The sequence below is a fragment of the Pseudonaja textilis genome, chromosome 5 (genome assembly GCF_049901715.1).
Source record: "Pseudonaja textilis isolate UNSWEBS1 chromosome 5, rPseTex1.2, whole genome shotgun sequence".
Classification (NCBI taxonomy): Eukaryota; Metazoa; Chordata; class Lepidosauria; order Squamata; family Elapidae; genus Pseudonaja; species Pseudonaja textilis.
In genome coordinates, this window is record NC_141994.1 from 73,806,644 (window position 1) to 73,824,476 (window position 17,833).

General features: G+C 46.7%; 1 protein-coding gene across 2 annotated transcripts in view; it reads left to right on the forward strand.

Annotated features, from left to right (window-relative positions):
- UBE2H (ubiquitin conjugating enzyme E2 H) overlaps positions 1–15,230 on the forward strand; it is a 65,793-nt gene extending 50,563 nt beyond the window's left edge. Inside the window, exons 4-9 of one of the 2 annotated variants that reach the window (XM_087935376.1) lie at positions 4,835–4,874; positions 7,154–7,206; positions 8,838–8,966; positions 10,434–12,593; positions 12,633–13,226; positions 13,352–15,230. In XM_087935376.1, coding sequence (XP_087791502.1) covers positions 4,835–4,874; positions 7,154–7,206; positions 8,838–8,966; positions 10,434–10,558 — 347 coding nt within the window. In that variant the 3' untranslated portion in view covers positions 10,559–12,593; positions 12,633–13,226; positions 13,352–15,230. Of the gene's footprint in view, positions 1–4,834; positions 4,875–7,153; positions 7,207–8,837; positions 8,967–10,433; positions 13,227–13,351 lie in introns of both variants that reach the window. The other variant, XM_026722321.2, reaches the window with a different exon arrangement.
- The last annotated feature ends 2,603 nt before the right edge of the window (positions 15,231–17,833 follow it).

The window sequence follows — 17,833 nt, forward strand, 5'->3', positions numbered from 1 at the left end:
TATAAATTGTAAGGATACAAGCGACAAAGTTACCGTCATACAGTCACAAGTGGGAGGGGATGGGTGATAAGGAGGGATGAGAAGATTAATAGTAATAGTAGTGCAGACTTTGTAAATAAAATAAACCTTTTAGCCTTGCAAGGATGCAAACTTCCAAAATTTGCCCCAATCTCCAAATCTTGACCCAACGGCAGCAGCTCCCGCTGCGGTTCGGTTCGAATTCAGCCTATTCAAATCCTGGCAAATAATTTTGAGAGGCTTATAGGACAACCCTCCCGTCAATCAACCAAACCGAACCCTAATCTGCGGAGACGTGAAGAAGTTTTCCTTATCTGCTTAAGAAGCGGCTTAAGATATTATATGACCTGTAGTACATCATACCCTTAAAACATTTGAACTGGAATCAGGATAGCCGGCTGCGTTTCCGGGCATGCTCAGCTGAGGCATTCTGGGAGTTGAAGTCCACACGGGTGCGTGGAGATGGAGAAAGGCTACTCTAGAGCAGCGGTGTCAAACTCATGGGAACACAAGGTTTGAGTCGCTTGCGTTGGCTGCTTCCCTTGCGTGCAGCCAAAAGCAGAAGAAAGAAAGAAAGAAAAGCTGGAAGAAGCAGCTCGGTGGTCAGGACCGGCGCATGGGGTGAGTGGGGGCAAGTTCCTCCCCTCTGCCCTTCCACCCCCCCTCCCCTCACTCCCTTGTGTTGTTCACAATGCAAGCGATGCAAACCTTGTGTTCCCGCGGGCCACGTGGACGGCGCAGCCTTGTGTTCCCGTGCAGCCTGGATTAATTGCTTTGGGTGGGACATTCCTCTGCGGACCACCAAAATTTTCTTACGGACCATCAGGGGTCCTCCAGCCCCAGTGATTGGGCTAATGTCACCCAGCCACCTTTCATGACTTAAGGCAGGACTAGAACTCACTATTTCCTAGTGATTGGCCCAAGATCAACCAGCCAGCTTACGGGCCTAAATTGGGACTAGAACTCACCGTCTCCTGGTGATTGGCCCAAAGTCTCCCAGTCCGCTTTCATGCCTAAGACTGGTCTAGAACTCACCGTCTCTTGGTGATTGGGCCAGTTGTCATCCAGACAGCTTTCATGCCCAAGGCAGGACTAGAACTCCCTGTCTCCTGGTGATTGGCCCAAAGTCATCCAAATGGCTTTGATGCTTAAGATAGAACTAGAACTCACTGTCTCCTGGTGATTGGTTCAAAGTCACCCAGTCCGCTTTCATGCCTAAGACTGGTCTAGAACTCACCGTCTCTTGGTGATTGGGCCAATTGTCATCCAGCCAGCTTTCATGCCTAAGGCAGAACTAGAACTCACTATTTCCTAGTGATTGGCCCAAGATCAACCAGCCAGCTTTCGTGCCTAAATTGGACTAGAACTCACTGCTTCCTGGTGATTGGCCCAGAGTCATCATCCAGCCAGCTTTCAGGGCTACTAGAACTCACCCTCTCCTGGCCATTGACCCATCGTCAGCCATACAGCTTTGGTGCCTAAGATGGTACTAGAACTCCTTGTCTCCTGGTGATTGGCCCAAAGTCACCCAGCCTGCTTTCATGCCCAAGGCGGGACTAGAACTCCCCGTCTCCTGGTGATTGGCCCAAAGTCACCCAGCCTGCTTTCATGCCCAAGGCGGGACTAGAACTCACCGTCTCCTGGTGATTGGCCCAAAGTCACCCAGCCTGCTTTCATGCCCAAGGCGGGACTAGAACTCCCCGTCTCCTGGTGATTGGCCCAAAGTCACCCAGCCTGCTTTCCTGCCTAAGGTGGGACTAGAACTCCCCGTCTCCTGGTGATTGGCCCAAAGTCACCCAGCCTGCTTTCCTGCCCAAGGCGGGACTAGAACTCCCCGTCTCCTGGTGATTGGCCCAAAGTCACCCAGCCTGCTTTCCTGCCTAAGGTGGGACTAGAACTCCCGTCTCCTGGTGATTGGCCCAAAGTCACCCAGCCTGCTTTCCTGCCTAAGGTGGGACTAGAACTCCCCGTCTCCTGGTGATTGGCCCAAAGTCACCCAGCCGGCTTTCCTGCCTAAGGCGGGACTAGAACTCCCGTCTCCTAGTGATTGGCCCAAAGTCACCCAGCCGGCTTTCCTGCCTAAGGCGGGACTAGAACTCCCAGTCTGCTGGTGATTGACCTAAGTTCACCAGTTGACTCTCATCTCTAAGGCCGGACTAGAACTCGCCCTCTCCTGGTGACCAACCCAAAGTTACCCAACCAGCTTTGGTGCCTAAGGCGAGTACTAGAACTCACCATCTCCTGCTTTCTAGCCGAGCCCCGTCACCACTACACCAAACCATTTCAGATTTTTTTTTAAAAAAAATTAATTCAGGTATAAGAGATCCGATCTGGGTACCTTGCCACGCTATCCCAAGTCTTTGGAGCGCGCTCTTCGCTCCGTGTTTTAAGATATTTTAGATATTTGGCCATCTGCTGAGCTTCGAAGTCTGGCCTCATCCTCACGAGTGCCTGACTCAACCAACTGGAGCGTTGCTTCCTTCTCTGTTGGAGATGTCAGATAATTCGCTTTTTCTTTCAAAACAAACAAGCCAACCAACCCACCAAAAAAACCCAACTTCCTTAGAAGTATTCAGTCATTAATGCTGGAATCTGCTTTCTGAGCAGTTTTCTCTTTAATAGCGACAGCCCTGAGACATATGCCGCTTCCCAGTGCTTCCCAGTCCCCTCTAAGCGGTTTACAGAGTCAGCCTCTTGCCCCGCAACAATCTGGGTCCTCGTTTTATCCACCTCGGAAGGACAGAAGGCTGGGTCAACCTTCAGCTGGTCAGGATTGAACTGGCAGTGAGATAGCGAGTTAGCCTGCAATAGTGCACCATGGTTCTCCCTCCTTCCCTCCCTTCATTTTCCTTCCTTCCTTCCTTCCTTCTTTCCTTCCTTCCTTCCTTCCTTCCTCCCTCCCTTCCTCCCCTCCCTCCCTCCCTCCCTCCCTCCCTCCCTTCCTTCCTTCCTTCCCTCTTTTCCGTCCTTCCTTCCTCCCTCCCTCCCTCCCTTCCTTCCTTCCTTTCTCCCTCCCTTCCTTCCTCCCTCCCTTCCTTTCTCCCTCCCTCCCTCCCTCCCTCCTTCCTTCCTTCCTCCCTCCCTTCCTTCCTTCCTTCCTTCCTTCCTTCCTCTCTTCCTCCCTCCCTCCCTCCCCACTTAGCACCAGCCTTTAGACTTATATACCGCTTCACAGTCCTTTTACAGCCCTCTCTTAGCGGTTCACAGAATCAGCCTCTTGCCCCCAAAACAATGTGGCTCCTCATTTTTACCGACCTCGGAAGGACGAAAGGCCGAGTCAACCTTGAGCCGATGAGGATCGAACTGCTGGCAGTCAGCAGAGTCAGCCCGCAGTGCTGCCTTTTAACCCCTGGGCCACCACAGCTCTTAACCCAGCAATTCCGCTCTGGAATCTGCTGCCAGTTGTTTTTAGGGGGGACTGAGCCCCTAATTTCCACCGCCGAGGAAAGCCGTTGCTTTAAGTGAGTTTTCAGCCCACGTTACGACCTTCCTTGCCCCCGGGACCTGCCTTTCCCCGTTGACTTCGCCGGCCGGAAGCTGAATGGGTTGCAAAAGGGAGATCATAGGATCCCACAGGACTCCGCCACCTGTCATCAGTACCTGCCTGTTGCCAAGCGCCTAAATTTGGACCACGTGACCGTGGAGGGGGGCGCGATCGTTGTAAGCACGAGGACTTGGTTGGAAATCGCTTCTTCAGCCGTCTGGCGTAACTCCAGACCGTCGCTAAACAAATGGTTGTAAGTCGAGGGCTTCCCGCAAGGGCGTGGTTTCACAAAGTGGAGGTGGACCAAACCTCGGATAAGATTTGACTCCAGAATTGAGGAGGGTGGCCGTCGAAAAAGGTAAGAGGACCACTTAGAGCAGGGGTCTCTCAGTACGGCAACTTGTGGACTTCGCCTCCCAGAATTCCCCAGTCAGCATGAGTTAGAACAATTAATTACAGTTTAATTAATTAGCAGAACAATGAACCGGTGGAATGGTTTGCCTCCAGAAGTTGGGGTGCTCCGACACCGGACGTTTTTCATGAGAGATTGGGCAACCATTTGTTTGAAATGGTATATAGAGTTTCCTGCCAGAGCAAGGGGGTTGGACTAGCAGACCTCTAAGGGTCCCTTCCAACCGTGCGAATCCCTAATTCTGTAAGGGTCTCCTGCCCGAACAGGGGGCTGGACTAGCAGACCTCTAAGGGTCCCTTCCAACCGTGCGAATCCCTAATTCTGTAAGGGTGTCCTGCCCGAGCAGGGGGTTGGACTAGCAGACCTCTAAGGGTCCCTTCCAACTGTGTGAATCCCTAATTCTGTAAGGGTCTCCTGCCCGGGCAGGGGGTTGGACTAGCAGACCTCTAAGGGTCCCTTCCAACTGTGCGAATCCCTAATTCTGTAAGAGTCTCCTGCCTGAACAGAGGGCTGGACTAGCAGACCTCTAAGGGTCCCTTCCAACTGTGCGAATCCCTAATTCTGTAAGGGTCTCCTGCCTGGGCAGGGGGTTGGACTAGCAGACCTCTAAGGGTCCCTTCCAAGTGTGCGAATCCCTAATTCTGTAAGGGTCTCCTGCTTGGGCAGGGGGCTGGACTAGCAGACCTCTAAGGGTCCCTTCCAACTCTTTTATCCCGAGGGAGTTGAAGTCCACAAGTTATCAAGCTGGGATACCCATGATTTAATTGGATTCAAGAGGATTTCTCCCCACCTCACCCCTAATGTTCACCCTTAAAAACTTAATATCTCCTTTTGAATCAAATGTTGAATGTTTTGCTTGACGTGAAGCCATTTCTAACGTCCCCCCCGTTTTGTTTCGTTTTTTCTTCCTCTCCTCGCAGGATTCATGAATAAAATTTTTCATCCCAACATTGACGAAGCGTAAGTGACTCTCGTTTGCCTCGCAACGGCCTTTTTTGTAGGAGGTGGGACTGAGGGGAGGTTTGGTTCCCACCCTTTTCTCCAGGCCTACAAATGAGCGTTTTTTTCTTCTCAGCGTATTTTTTGACCTCGGGGACTTTTTTTTTAAAGATAGCTGGACCTCAACTCCCAGAATTCCCCCCCCACCCTTGGCTGGGGGGATTCTGGGAGTTTTGAAGTCCACCCCTCTTAAACTCCTCCCCATGGTTTGAGAAACACTGACTTCAAAAAAGAGGTTTTAAGCGCCAGAATTCTCAACTCTTTTTTTTTTCTTGAAGGAAAAACAAAGGCGCTAAATTGGTCTCCCAGTGCTCGAGCCGGGGTTGGATTGGAAGATCTCTAAGGCCCCTTCCAACTCTGTTATTCTGTTATAACTTCCACTCTCCTGAAATACGGGGCCCGGCGATCATCCTGGCTTCAGATAAACTTTGCTAGCCTTAAGACCGATACCAGAAATGACTTGGCTTAGGGGTTTATTTTTAAAATGCCAGCTGTCGCCACGGATTAACTCACCTTGAGTGGATTTAAAGGCCGTAAAGTCTCCAGGGCCCGCGGCTTCCCTTTGCTTTCTCGGACACGAAGGGGAATTTGGCATCGAGCGGAGCTGTAACAACTTCCCTTCCTCTTGATGATCTTTATTTCCAGATACTTTATTTAAAACAAAACAAAAAATTGTTATTTTTTTTTAACAAATTAAAATTGCAGCTTAGCTGTGATGGGAGACAGTTTTTGGAGGACTCGGAAAGGAAACAGGTTCCTTTCTGATCGGCTGGGCCTACAACGAGCCATTTTGATACAGTGGCTGGTTAGGCTGGGGCATTCTGGGAGTTGAAGTCCAACCCATCTTAAGCTCCCCACGGTTGAGAAGCACTGACTTAAAAAAAGAGGTTTTAAGCACCAGAATTCTCAACTTTTTATCTTTTAAGGAGAAGCAAAGGAGCTAAGCTGGTCTTCCAACTTCCAGTCTCGTGTAATATGGGGCCCGGCATGGCCTCATCCTGCCGGGGAATTCTGGGAGTTGAAGTCCACCCATCTTCACCTCGCCAAGGTTGAGAGATGTTGACTTTGAGCCTCTTGCTCAACAGTCCCACCAAGGGCCTTTCGGCTTCAAAATAGAAGAAATACTTCTGTACAATCGGCATTGCGGTCCACATTCATACCCGAGTCCAGGGCTCTTCAAACTTGACAGCTTTAAGACTTGTGGACTTCAACTCCCAGAATTCCTCCTCCAGTCATGTTAGCTCAGGAATTCTGGGAGTTAAAGTCTACAAGTCTTAAACTGGCCAAGTTTGAAGACCCAGGATCTATTCTATCTGTCTGTCTATATATTCTCTCTCTATTCCACCTCTATGTATCTATTCTATCTATCTCTCTCTTCCTCTATCTATCTATTCTATCTTATCTCTTTTTCCCTCTATTCTACCTCTCTTTATCTATTCCAAGGCTCTTCAGACTTGACAGCTTTTAAGACTTGTGGACTTCAACTCCCAGAATTCCTCCTCCAGTCAGGTTAGCTCAGGAATTCTGGGAGTTGAAGTCCACAAGTCTTAAACTTGCCAAGTTTGAAGACTTCTTGATCTATCTATCTATCTATCTATTCTCTCTATTCTCTCTATTTCACCTCTATCTATTCTATCTATATCTATTCTATCTTTCTCTCCCTCTATCTATTCTATCTCTCTATCTATCCTATCTCTCTTTATCTATTCCCGGGCTCTTCAAACTTCACAGCTTTAAGACTTGTGGACTTCAATTCCCAGCATTCCTCCCCCAGTCATGTTAGCTCAGGAATTCTGGGAGTTGGAAGCCCACAAAGTCTTAAACTTACCAACTTTGAAGACCCTTGATCTGTCTATTCTGTCTCTTTCTCTCTATCTATTCTACCTCTCTTTCTCTATTCTATCTATTTATTTTCTCTCTCCCCCCCCCCCATCTATCATTCTATCTTTCTCTCTATCCTACCTCTCTTTATCTATTCCAGGGCTCTTCAAACTTGGCAGGTTTAAGACTTGTGGACTTAAACTCCTAGAATTCCTCCTCCAGTCAGGTTAGCTCAGGAATTCTGGGAGTTGGAAGTCCACAAGTCTTAAGCTTTCCCCGTTTAAAGACCGTTGCCGTAGTCTGTGCCATTACTGAGGCAGGATTTAAACTTAAGATCAGGTCAGCTGCTGCTCTTAACTGCCGTTGGGCATGGGGCAGGGTTGAACTGTCACTCAACTATCCTTGTTTGTTTATTCCAGGTCAGGAACCGTATGTCTAGATGTAATTAATCAGACTTGGACAGCTCTCTACGGTGAGTTTTTTAAAACGAGAAAATGGTGGCTGATTTGTAAGACGTGGCAGGGAAGCGAGGGAGGTCAAAAAAAGTTAAGATGGCAACCACAACAATGGGATAAAAAAAAAATGACCTTTTTTTTTCATGTGGCACGCAAGGTGCAGTACCCCGTTTTCCCCAAAATACAACCTACCCTGAAAGTAAGCCCTAGCTTGAGTTTTTACAGGTGTGTCCGATATAAGCCCTACCCTACAAAATAAGCCCTAATTAAGATCCCACCCACTCCAGAGTGGACAGGTAAATATTAAGCTAAGGTGGGGGGATTGGGGGGGTGGAGCTGCCCTACTACTTACCTTTGGACAGGTATAGCCAGACCTCGCACACCCCGACGCCTGCTTTGCCGGCCCATTTCTTCTGCAGCCGGCAAGGCTGGCCAGGGTCCCCTGAAGGCCTCTGTAGTTGATAACCAAGCTCTGGATCGATCCTGAAAGCTGCAGAGGCCTTCAGGAAAGCCTTGCCAGCCACAGAAGAAGAAATTCCTGACAGCGAAAAGAAGGCCGGGGTCGATGCGCGCAAGTGAGGTTAGTCAGTGGAAGACATCCCCCGAAAATAAGACCTGGTGGCTTTTTTGATGGCCAAAAAAATAAATAAAAATAAAGACTGGGTCTTATTTTGGGGGAAACCTAGTCAAGAGCTGAGTTTGCATCGTTGTGGCTACTCCCCTCACAATAATCAAGGGAAACAACCTCCCACCTTCCCTCTCCTGGAAATTCAAGATGGGAAAGGGACACTGGAAGCCATTTTGTTTTCCAGATCCTTTTTGTGAGTTTCTTCCCCCACCCTTTTTTTTTTAAAGTTGATCGTAGATGTTAGGGATCCACCCTAGCAGAATCTGCACGGCAGTCAGGCAGGCAGGCAAAAATATGTGAGATAAACCTTTTTGTAGCTTACACTCAGTAAAACAGATACACCGTGCTAGTTAAATAGTTTATTCCAGGTAAGAGTTTTAGCATAGTCAAACCGTCCATATATTATTCACTAGTTCAGTCCGTCCAGGGATTATTCAGTTGCAAAGTCCAGTGTTGAAAAAGAGGTCAGTAAACTTACAAATATCAGTCCAGTAATATATCTCCTCGCAGTAGAGATATGAAGAAGTCAAACCTCCTTTCTTCCTTCAGCAGCAGGGAACACGCAGTTAGCAAACCATCAATCCAGCAAACCAGCAAGTGTCAGCAATCCAGCAGGTTCTCTTGCTCCCTCTTATGGCGGTTTCACAACCGCACCCAAAATTAACATGCTTTGCAGTTTAAAGCGACACACACTTAAACTTACTATCATAGTTTATATATATTACTTTACCCAAACTACGTTAGGTAACCTTGTTATTCCTAACACTAGAATGAAATACAAGCACCAACAAAGAGGGAGAAAGTTAGAGAAAGAGAAGGGGAAAAAAAACGCCAAAAGAGGTTCAAAAAAGCAAAAGGGGGTAGAAGAAGAAGAAAAAAGATACATGAAGTCAAATATTTGAAGGGAGTTCCCGTCCCCGCTGTGCGTTTCTGAATGTTTCGAGCCCTTTCTGGGCCCTCAGAACCAAATCGCCAAACCGTCAAGAGCCTAAAGCTTCGTTTTTGTGTCGGCCTTTCCAGATCTCACCAATATATTTGAGTCGTTCCTGCCTCAGTTGTTGGCCTATCCCAACCCCATAGACCCGCTTAATGGCGACGCCGCAGCCATGTACCTTCACCGACCAGAAGAATACAAGCAGAAAATTAAAGGTAAGGACCCCTTTGGGGGGGGGGGGAACACTGGCAGGTGGTCCTCGGTTTATGACCGAATGGCGGGTAGTCCTCGACTTACGACCTCAGCCCGAGGCCCAGACCTCCGTCACGATGCAAGGCAACAGGGGTGAGCTCGCCCCCATTTTTTTAACGACTTAACGTTCTTGCCACGACCATTGAAGCGAATCGCTGCCAGTCGTTAAGCAAATTGCAGGGTCGTTAGACGAATCCAGCTCTCCTCTCCCTCCGCCCCCCCGTTGACTGTCGGTCAGAAAGTGCATTTCAGCTTATTGTGTTTGGCATTTTTATGTTTTTGTCATATTCTGTGTATATAGTTTTATCTTTTGATATTGTAAACCCGCCCAGATGGGCAGCCCATAAATTTGAGAGAGAGAGAGAGAGAGAGAGAGAGATCATAGATGGAAGAGGGAGAAAGGGAGGTAGAGAGATGACAAATGGATGGATAGGTAAGTAGAAAGATAGATAGATAGATAGATAGATAGATAGATAGATAGATAGATAGATAGATAGATAGATAGATAGATAGAGGTAGGTAGGTAGGTAGGTAGATAGATACATAGATACATAGATAGACAGATGACAGAAAAAACAGAGAGAGAGAGAGAGAGGCCAAGAGGGATGGATGGATAGATAGATAAGAAAGAAAGAAAGAAAGAAAGAAAGAAAGAAAGAAAGAAAGAAAGAAAGAAAGAAAGAAAGAAAGGCCAAGATAGATGATTGATTGATTGATTGATGATAGAGAGATGATGATAAATGATAGAGAGATGATAGCGATGGGTAGGTAGGTGGGTAGAGAGAAGACGGATGGGTTGGTTGGTGGTTAGGTAGGTAAAGAGAGATGACAGAGGGAGGGAGAGATGATAGAGAGGGAATAGATAAGAGATAGATAGAAGTTTAGGTGGATGGATAGAGAGATATGATAGATACAGTAGATGTAGATAGAGATAGACAGACAGACAAAGAGATAGGGTAGGTAGGCAGGTAGATAAGTAGAGAGGACAGATACTTAGAAATTGATAGAGAGAGATGATAGATGATGATAGAGAGATGATAGATGATGATAGTGATGGTAGGTTGGTAGAGAGATGACGGATGGATGGGTTGGTTGGTTAGGTAGATAGGTAGGTAAAGAGAGAGATGATAGAGGGAATAGATAAGAGATAGATAGAAGTTTGGATGGATAGAGAGAGAGAGATACGATAGATACAGTAGATAGATGCAGTAGATGTAGATAGAGACAGACAGACAGACAGACAAAGAGATATGGTAGGTAGATAAGTAGAGAAGACAGATACTTAGGGGGAGAGAGAGAGAAATTGATAGAGATGATAGATTGAGAGGTGGACGATAAAAAAAAGATGGATGGATTGATGTGTTTTTGATCTCGGACCGTTGGAGTTGATCGTTACCTCTGTTGTGTTTTCTTCCCTTCCCTCCCTCCAGAATACATTCAGAAATATGCAACAGAGGAAGCCCTCAAAGAGCAGGAAGAAGGCACCGGGGACAGTTCTTCCGAGAGCTCCATGTCTGACTTTTCAGAGGACGAGGCCCAAGATATGGAGTTGTAGTAGGAGCCGCGTTCCTGCTTTTCGGAGAGACTGTGATTTCCTAACCATGCGCTGAGAAGCAGACTTATAACATTCATATTTAAACAAAGCAATTTTTTTATTACTAAACAAGGTTTTTATGAATAATAGCATTCAGATATATATACATATATATATATCACCCTCTAGATCTTGATTTTTTTTTTTTTTTTGGTCATTTCTCAGAGCCCAATCCCATCCCCCGCCCCCACCTCGAAAAACAAAAAGGCATCGCGGTGCATTTCCGACATTCCACTTGGTAGCAATATGAACCTGGGTGCATGCCTGCATCTCTTCGTAATTCCATTTCAGCTAAGTTCAAACTCCCCTTCTCCTTCTGTTCCCTCCACACAAACCCAACTCCAAAAAAAAAATATCTGCTGCTTTGCTCTGGAGAGAATCTGGATAATGCCTCCTTCCTCGTTTTTCAATTGCCCTCCGTTTTTTTCTTTTTTTTTTCCTTCCTTCCTTCTTTTTTTTTTTTTTTCTTCTAAGTCGAGCGTTCCAAAGACAGCGACATAACACCTTTGGATGCAAACGTGGAACAGCACTTGTGAGAATGTAAAAAGTAGAAAAAAAAAAAAAATAAAATAAAAATCGGGGTGTGGGGTGGTGGGGGGCAGCGGAGGGGAAAGCTGGCGGGGTGGGGGGGGATTTAAACGCGTGCGATTGAATCGGTGGAAAAATTGTAAGGCCGTGAAGTCAACAGTGCTGCTTCGTTTTTTTCCAAACTCGGCTGCTGGTTGATGATGATAACCCTTTTTCCAATGGGAGTTGTGGTTTTTTTTTTTTCCCATTCTTTTTTTTTTTTTTTGTGGTCTTTCAAAACACACACACACACACACACACACACAAACCCCCCCCCCAACGAAGAGCCACCAATGGAATGCACGGAGTTTCTTGACGTGTCCGATTTTTTGGTTTTTTTTTTTTTTTACGAAGCAGCTGTGATTCTGAGTATATAACATGCTTTTCCCCCCCCTCCAGTTTTTTTTTTTTTAAATTCCCTTAATGGACTTTCGGTCGGCTTAGACTGGTGATGGAGGTTGAGGAGGGGAATGGTTCTTTTTTTTTTAATTTTTTGGCCAGGGTGGGGAGGAGACAAGTTTGAAGGCCAGCGTGGAAAGTCTAAAACGTAGCCGTTCTTTTTCTCTCGGGAGCCTTGGTCGTCTTTCTCTTTTGTTCGAGGGAACGAGGAAGTGAGCCGGTCTTTGTCCAAACTTGTGGTGAGGTGGTTTTTTTTAACTCGGAGTACTTTGGACTCAATCCGTTCTGGTCCTCTTTATCCAAAGCACCAGCAGTAGGGAATTCTACACACACTCGACTCGCTCTCCTTCTCTTGGCAACTTCTGCAAACACTGAACATCTGGAAGAGCTTTCTGCTCCCAAGTGGATTTGACCAGAGGTCTCCAAACTTGGCCACTTTAAGACTTGTGGGACTTCAACTCCCAGAATTCTCCAGCCAGCCGGGTCCGTTTCTTTTTTCTCTTAACCTCCTAAAGCGGAGAGAGAGAGTGCAGAGGAAGGGATCCCAAGAGAGCAAGCTATGCTCGCTGGAGAATTCTGGGAGTTGAAGTCCATAAGTCTTAAAAGTGGCCAAGTTTGGGGAAACCCCTGGATTTGACCAAAGTGCTCCGAGCTGTTGGAGAAAAAAAACGACACTTGGTTGGTAATTTTCTCTCCTCGCCACCTCACACTGCCGTCCCTCGCCTTTCCTTCCGCTCTCTGTTTTCGCCGCGCCCGCCGTGAGCTGGACGTTCTGAGAAAGTCCCACCATGTGTGTGGCAGGAACTTGCAGCTCCTTTTAAGGAAGCGGGGTGGATGAATATCGAAGCGGGTGTCCGAGAGGTTCCAGATCTCTCTTTCCTTGACCGATTGGCTTCCTGACGGCTCAGTACCGCCTTTCCCCTTTCGACGGGGAAGGCGGAAGGCGCCTCAGATCCAGCAGTGATGATGGTTGTCTCTGGTTGATAGCAAGCATGTCCTCTTGAGATGGAGTTTGCACTCTGGCAAGCGTGTCCCCTTGAGATGGATGTTGGTTCCTCTGGATTTCTAGAGATTTGGGATGGGGGGGACAGGATGTTGAGTCGAGACTTCGGGGGGTTGGTGCATCTTCTAGTAGTGTCATCAGAACTTGGGTGAATCAAGAAGAAGGTTGACTTTCAAGAGAACTGCGTCCTTCCTTCCCACCTTTCTACCTGTTCCTTCTTAAATGCCATTGGAGTTCGATGTTGGGGAGCTTGTCGGTGCGTAGGTCTGTGTGTGTGTGTCTGTGTGTGTGTGTGTCCAATCTTCCAACCACGATTCCTTCATTTCCTTCCTTCCTTCCTTCCTTTCTTCCTCGTGTGAAAAGATCTGTCAAGTAGACTTTGGAATCGGCACGGCGATTTTTCTTCGAATAAAGCAAAAAAAAAAAAAAGGCTGATCGCGTCTCGTTTGGGCATAGAGCGAGGAAAAAAAAGACACAACAACCCACAAACATTATTCATAGTTCTCTCTCTCTTTTTTTTCTTTCTTCCCCCCCCCCCTTGAAAATGGGGAAGCAGTGGAATTGGATTGTGGTAAGCAGCTGAACTGATACTGGAATAGGAGACTGTAGTTTTTTTGTCATTTTGGATCTTGATGAAAGATAAGGATGTTTCAAATCAGAGTTTCCTCCATTTGGGCCGCTTTTAAGAGGGCGGACTTCAACTCCCAGAATCCCCCAGCCAGCTCTGCTGGCTGGGGGATTCTGGGAGTTGATGTCCGCCCCTCTTAAAAGCGGCCCAAATGGAGAAAACACCGACTTGGTTTACGTGTCCCTAACCTCTCCACCCTCCTGCAATTGCCACCCCCATCCCCATCCTCCCCAGCCGGCGGTTGAGGAGTGCACGATGGGCTTGGTCTGCCTTAAATGTGCTGCTAAATTGGTTGACCTGTGCAATGACCTCTAGATATATTATTATTTTTTTTTGGTGAGTGCCAAGCTATCTATCATGATAGGACTACCACTTTCGAGCAAAACAAACCATTCTCCTCCCCCCCAAGATTGTACATAATATAGAAATAGATAGATATATTAATACAGCTAGTGTTCTAATTTCCCTTTACGAAGGCAAAACTTCTTTCATTTTTTTCCACCCCCCTCGAAACAATAAAGTCTGATATTTTGAGATTTTGGACCGCTCATAAATTAATATCCCTTCCCCCCACCCCGCGTCTTCTACCTCCGGGCCAAGCGAAACTACAATTCTGGTTTTAATTAAGGAGCGAAAACTAACCACGTTTCCAACGATGTCCCACCTCGGCACCAAATTCCCCCCTTTGAAATTAGCACGGCCAACTTTTTTGATTTGCGAAGGAAGGTGCTTCTGGAGAATGAAGGTTGAACGTGATCCTTTCTGAAATTTAGTTGTTCAACGTAGGTATCACACACATCTACACACACACGCACACACCCCATTCCAAACTTTTCTAATGTCCCTTGACGTAGCGTTGAGTTGACCCTAGTGATTGCGTTTGGTCAAATGTGGGTGAGAAGAAGCTGGAAGTGGTGAGGGAACCCTTCCGAAGCTCTTCGCCGCTCTCCTTGCCACCTTTGATCGAGTTGCTACATTCTCCAGTTCCTTCTTTCTCTGGGTGGTTGAATCTCCACTCGACGTATGACCCACGGTCTTCGTTTGGCGATGCCATCATCCCAAACGGCCCACCCTTGGTGGAGCTGACGACGTCCCTCTTTCGGACGGCCCGTGGAGATACGACAATCCAGACTTTACGTCGGTGGAGCGAATCCCTCGGAACGCCGCGCCCCATCCGTCTGGGACGCTTCCCACATCCCCTTCGAATGGCGTGACTGATTTTTCTCTGGAGGTCGCCAAACTTCCATCCCTCCTTTCGCCGTCTCCTCCCGAACTATCTGTCGAGCAAACCTCGAGCCACCCTGGACGTATCTTACACACTGACCAGACGACCCCCCTGGGTCTCTTGGTCCCCCTTTCATTCAGGTTGGAGGTTTTTGTGATGTCGTGGTTCGGAGCAGCGGTGGGTCCTTCTGAGAAGTTCAGTTTAAGTTCTCCTGGACGGTTGGTTGGTTGGTTGGTTAGTTGGTGTCTTTCGGAGCGAGGAGGAGACTTGGGCGAGACAGATAGAAAACATGTCAGTTTTGGGTGTCCTAAAACGCTGGCGTCCAAAAGCTCAGATTCGGGAACGAAAGGGCAGTCACCGCATCGTTGCACCTTCCGGTTTGGGATCTGGGACGGTCGCTTTCTTGCATGCATGCGGGAGTAGGGAGGAGGTGGGCGGGCCACCCTTAAAAATTGCCAGGATGATGACAACGATGATTATTATTCTTTTAAAGTTTTTTTGCTTTAATTTCCCGGAGTGTATTTGGTACATTGTGTGAATACTTGAAGAGGTCAAAACGGGATGCCCGGCCCTCCCCTTGGCTGCCCCAATTCTCCTCTGCCCCCCCCTCCCTCCTTCTTCCCTACCTATTTGGCATTGAGATGATGCTGTTGGCGGCGGCGTTGAGAGGGTTTGGGTGGGTAGGTGGGCAGAAACACACACCCCACCCCCGTGGCGAATGCCTCTTCTAAGGATTATAACCTCTCAGAATAGTTGTGTATAATTAAAGAAACTGTAAACTTTTTAAAAAATAAAATATGTATATACCTTGGCCGTTGGGTTGGACTGCTAGTAATTACTGCGAGCCCGGAATAAAACCCAGAGCACTTTTCTGTATTTTATTTTATTTTTATTTTATTTTATTTTAAAAGGGGTTGAAGGTCTGGAATGCAGGGAGTCCTCGGTTTATAACGGTTTGCTCTGCGACCATGGTCCTGAAAAAAAAAAAAAGGAGACTTATGACAAGGTCCTCACTTACTGACTGTTGGCTCATCGTAATGGTCACAGAATCAAAAATCTGGGGTGCATAGTAACCAACACATATCTACAATGGTTGGGACAGGGTCACGTGATCGGGGTTGGACTAGAAGACCTCCAGGGTCCCTTCCGGCTCAACATTTGTGACCTGCCCATCTGATTTCTGATAAGCAGTGTTCATGAGGGGGGGAAGCTGGGTTTGTTTAACGACCCGCGTGACTCCCTTAACAACTGGGGCAAAACGAGCATTAACACATGGGAGAAGTCAATGAACAGCTGCTTCGCTTCACCGTGGAAATCCTGGTTCCGATTCTGGTCGTAAGTGGAGGACTGCAGTTTTCCTAAAATACACGTACAAGCACAGCTACACCGGATTTACTATCAGCTCCCACCGTGGTTCAGTGTTTGAGACGTGGGTGTATTTTGGGAGGGGGGGTTCTTGATCGGTGGGCTTCGTGCATTGCCAAAAAGCAGGTGTAAAAGAATACCTTTTCTGCAGCCTAATACCATTTTTGGCAAAAAAAAAAAATAAATTAAATTATTAGAAGCCACCCAGGCCTGCGAGAGAGGAGCTGACTTTCCGTTCGAAGCAGGCAGAACTAAATAAACACGATTTATGAGAAAGAAACCTTTGGCTGTGAAAACAGGCTTAAAAAGATCTCGCGGAGGCTTAACAAGCCAGCTTTCTGCAGAAAAATAGCAAAACCAGGTCAAAATGGATTCCAACAATCATCTTAAGGTAGCAGTAATCCATAGAGAGGCCCCCTCTGCAAATTCTGGGATTATGCAAGTTATGAGCTTTAATGCAATTCATTTGGGGGGGTTGTTTTTTTTACCTTAAATCGGTTGTGTGAACAGCCGATTCCTTTCAACAAAACACAAAGCAAGCTAAGAAAAATTATTTTCCAGAGAAAAGAAGGACTAAGAAAGGACATGATAGAAGTCCTCCAATATTTGAGGGGCTGCCCCAAAGAAGGGGGTGTGTGTGTGTCAACCTATTCTCCAAAGCCCCAGAAGGCAGGACAAGAAGCAACGGATGGAAACTCAACAAGGAGAGAAGCAACCTGGAACTAAGGAGGAATTTCCTGACTGTGAGAACAATTAATCTGTGGAACTGCTTGCCACCAGAAGTTGGGGGTTCTCCATCACTGGAGGTTTTTAAGAAGAGACTGGACAGCCACTTGTCTGAGATAGTATAGGGCTTTCCTGCCTGAGCAGGGGGTTGGACTAGAAGACCTCCAAGGTCCCTTCGAGCCCTAGATCTCTTATGATTGTATAAGATAGAAATAGACGGATGGACAGATGGAGAGAGAGAGGTAGGTGATAGATATTGGGTGGGTGGGTGGATAGATAGATAGATAGATAGATAGATAGATAGATAGATAGAGGATAGATAATATAGATATAGGATAGAGATAGATAGATAGATAGATAGATAGATAGATAGATAGATAGATAGATAGATAGATAGATAGATAGATATCGATAGATGGAGAGAGAGAGGGATAGATGGATGATAGATGGATATAGATAGAGAGCGAGAGCAAGATAGGGATAGATAGATAGATAGATAGATAGATAGATAGATAGATAGATAGATAGATAGATAGATAGATAGATAGATAGATAGATAGATAGATAGATAGATAGATAGATAGAATTATACAGATGGAGAGAGAGAGGGATAGATAGATGATAGATGGATATAGATAGAGAGTGAGAGCAAGATAGGGATAGATAGATAGATAGATAGATAGATAGATAGATAGATAGATAGATAGAGATAGAGGATAGATAATATCGATGTAGGTTAATATAGATATAGGATAGATAGATAGAGGATAGATGATATAGGATAGATAGATAACAGATAGATAGATAGATAGATATAGGATAGATAACAGATAGATAGATAGATAGATAGATAGATAGATAGATAGATAGATACAATAGATGGCGAGATAGATATAATTGTAGAGAGAAAGAAAGACAGGATGGATAGACAGATCGAAACAGACAGACGTAGGTGAGAGAGAAAGAATGATACATTAAACAGATAGATGGATAAACGGAACAGTTTGCCTCCAGAAGTTAGTGGGGGTTCCATCCCTGAAGATTTTCCACCAAAGACTGGGCAGCCACTTGTCTGGAATAGTCTTGGGTCTTCTGCTTGAGCAGGGGGCTGGGCTAGAAGACCTCCCAGGGTCCCTTCCAGCTCTATTCTGATCGATCTTACGCCAGGTGGGCAGACCACAAGGGTTGTCCGTCTTTGGGAGAAGCTGCAGACACAGTGAAATCCTGAGCGTTGGTACTTGGGTTGACCGTCTCTCCTCCTCGTGGCTGCCCCTCAAATCCCGGAACACGCTAGGAGTGGCGTCGTTCTTTTGAACGGTCGTT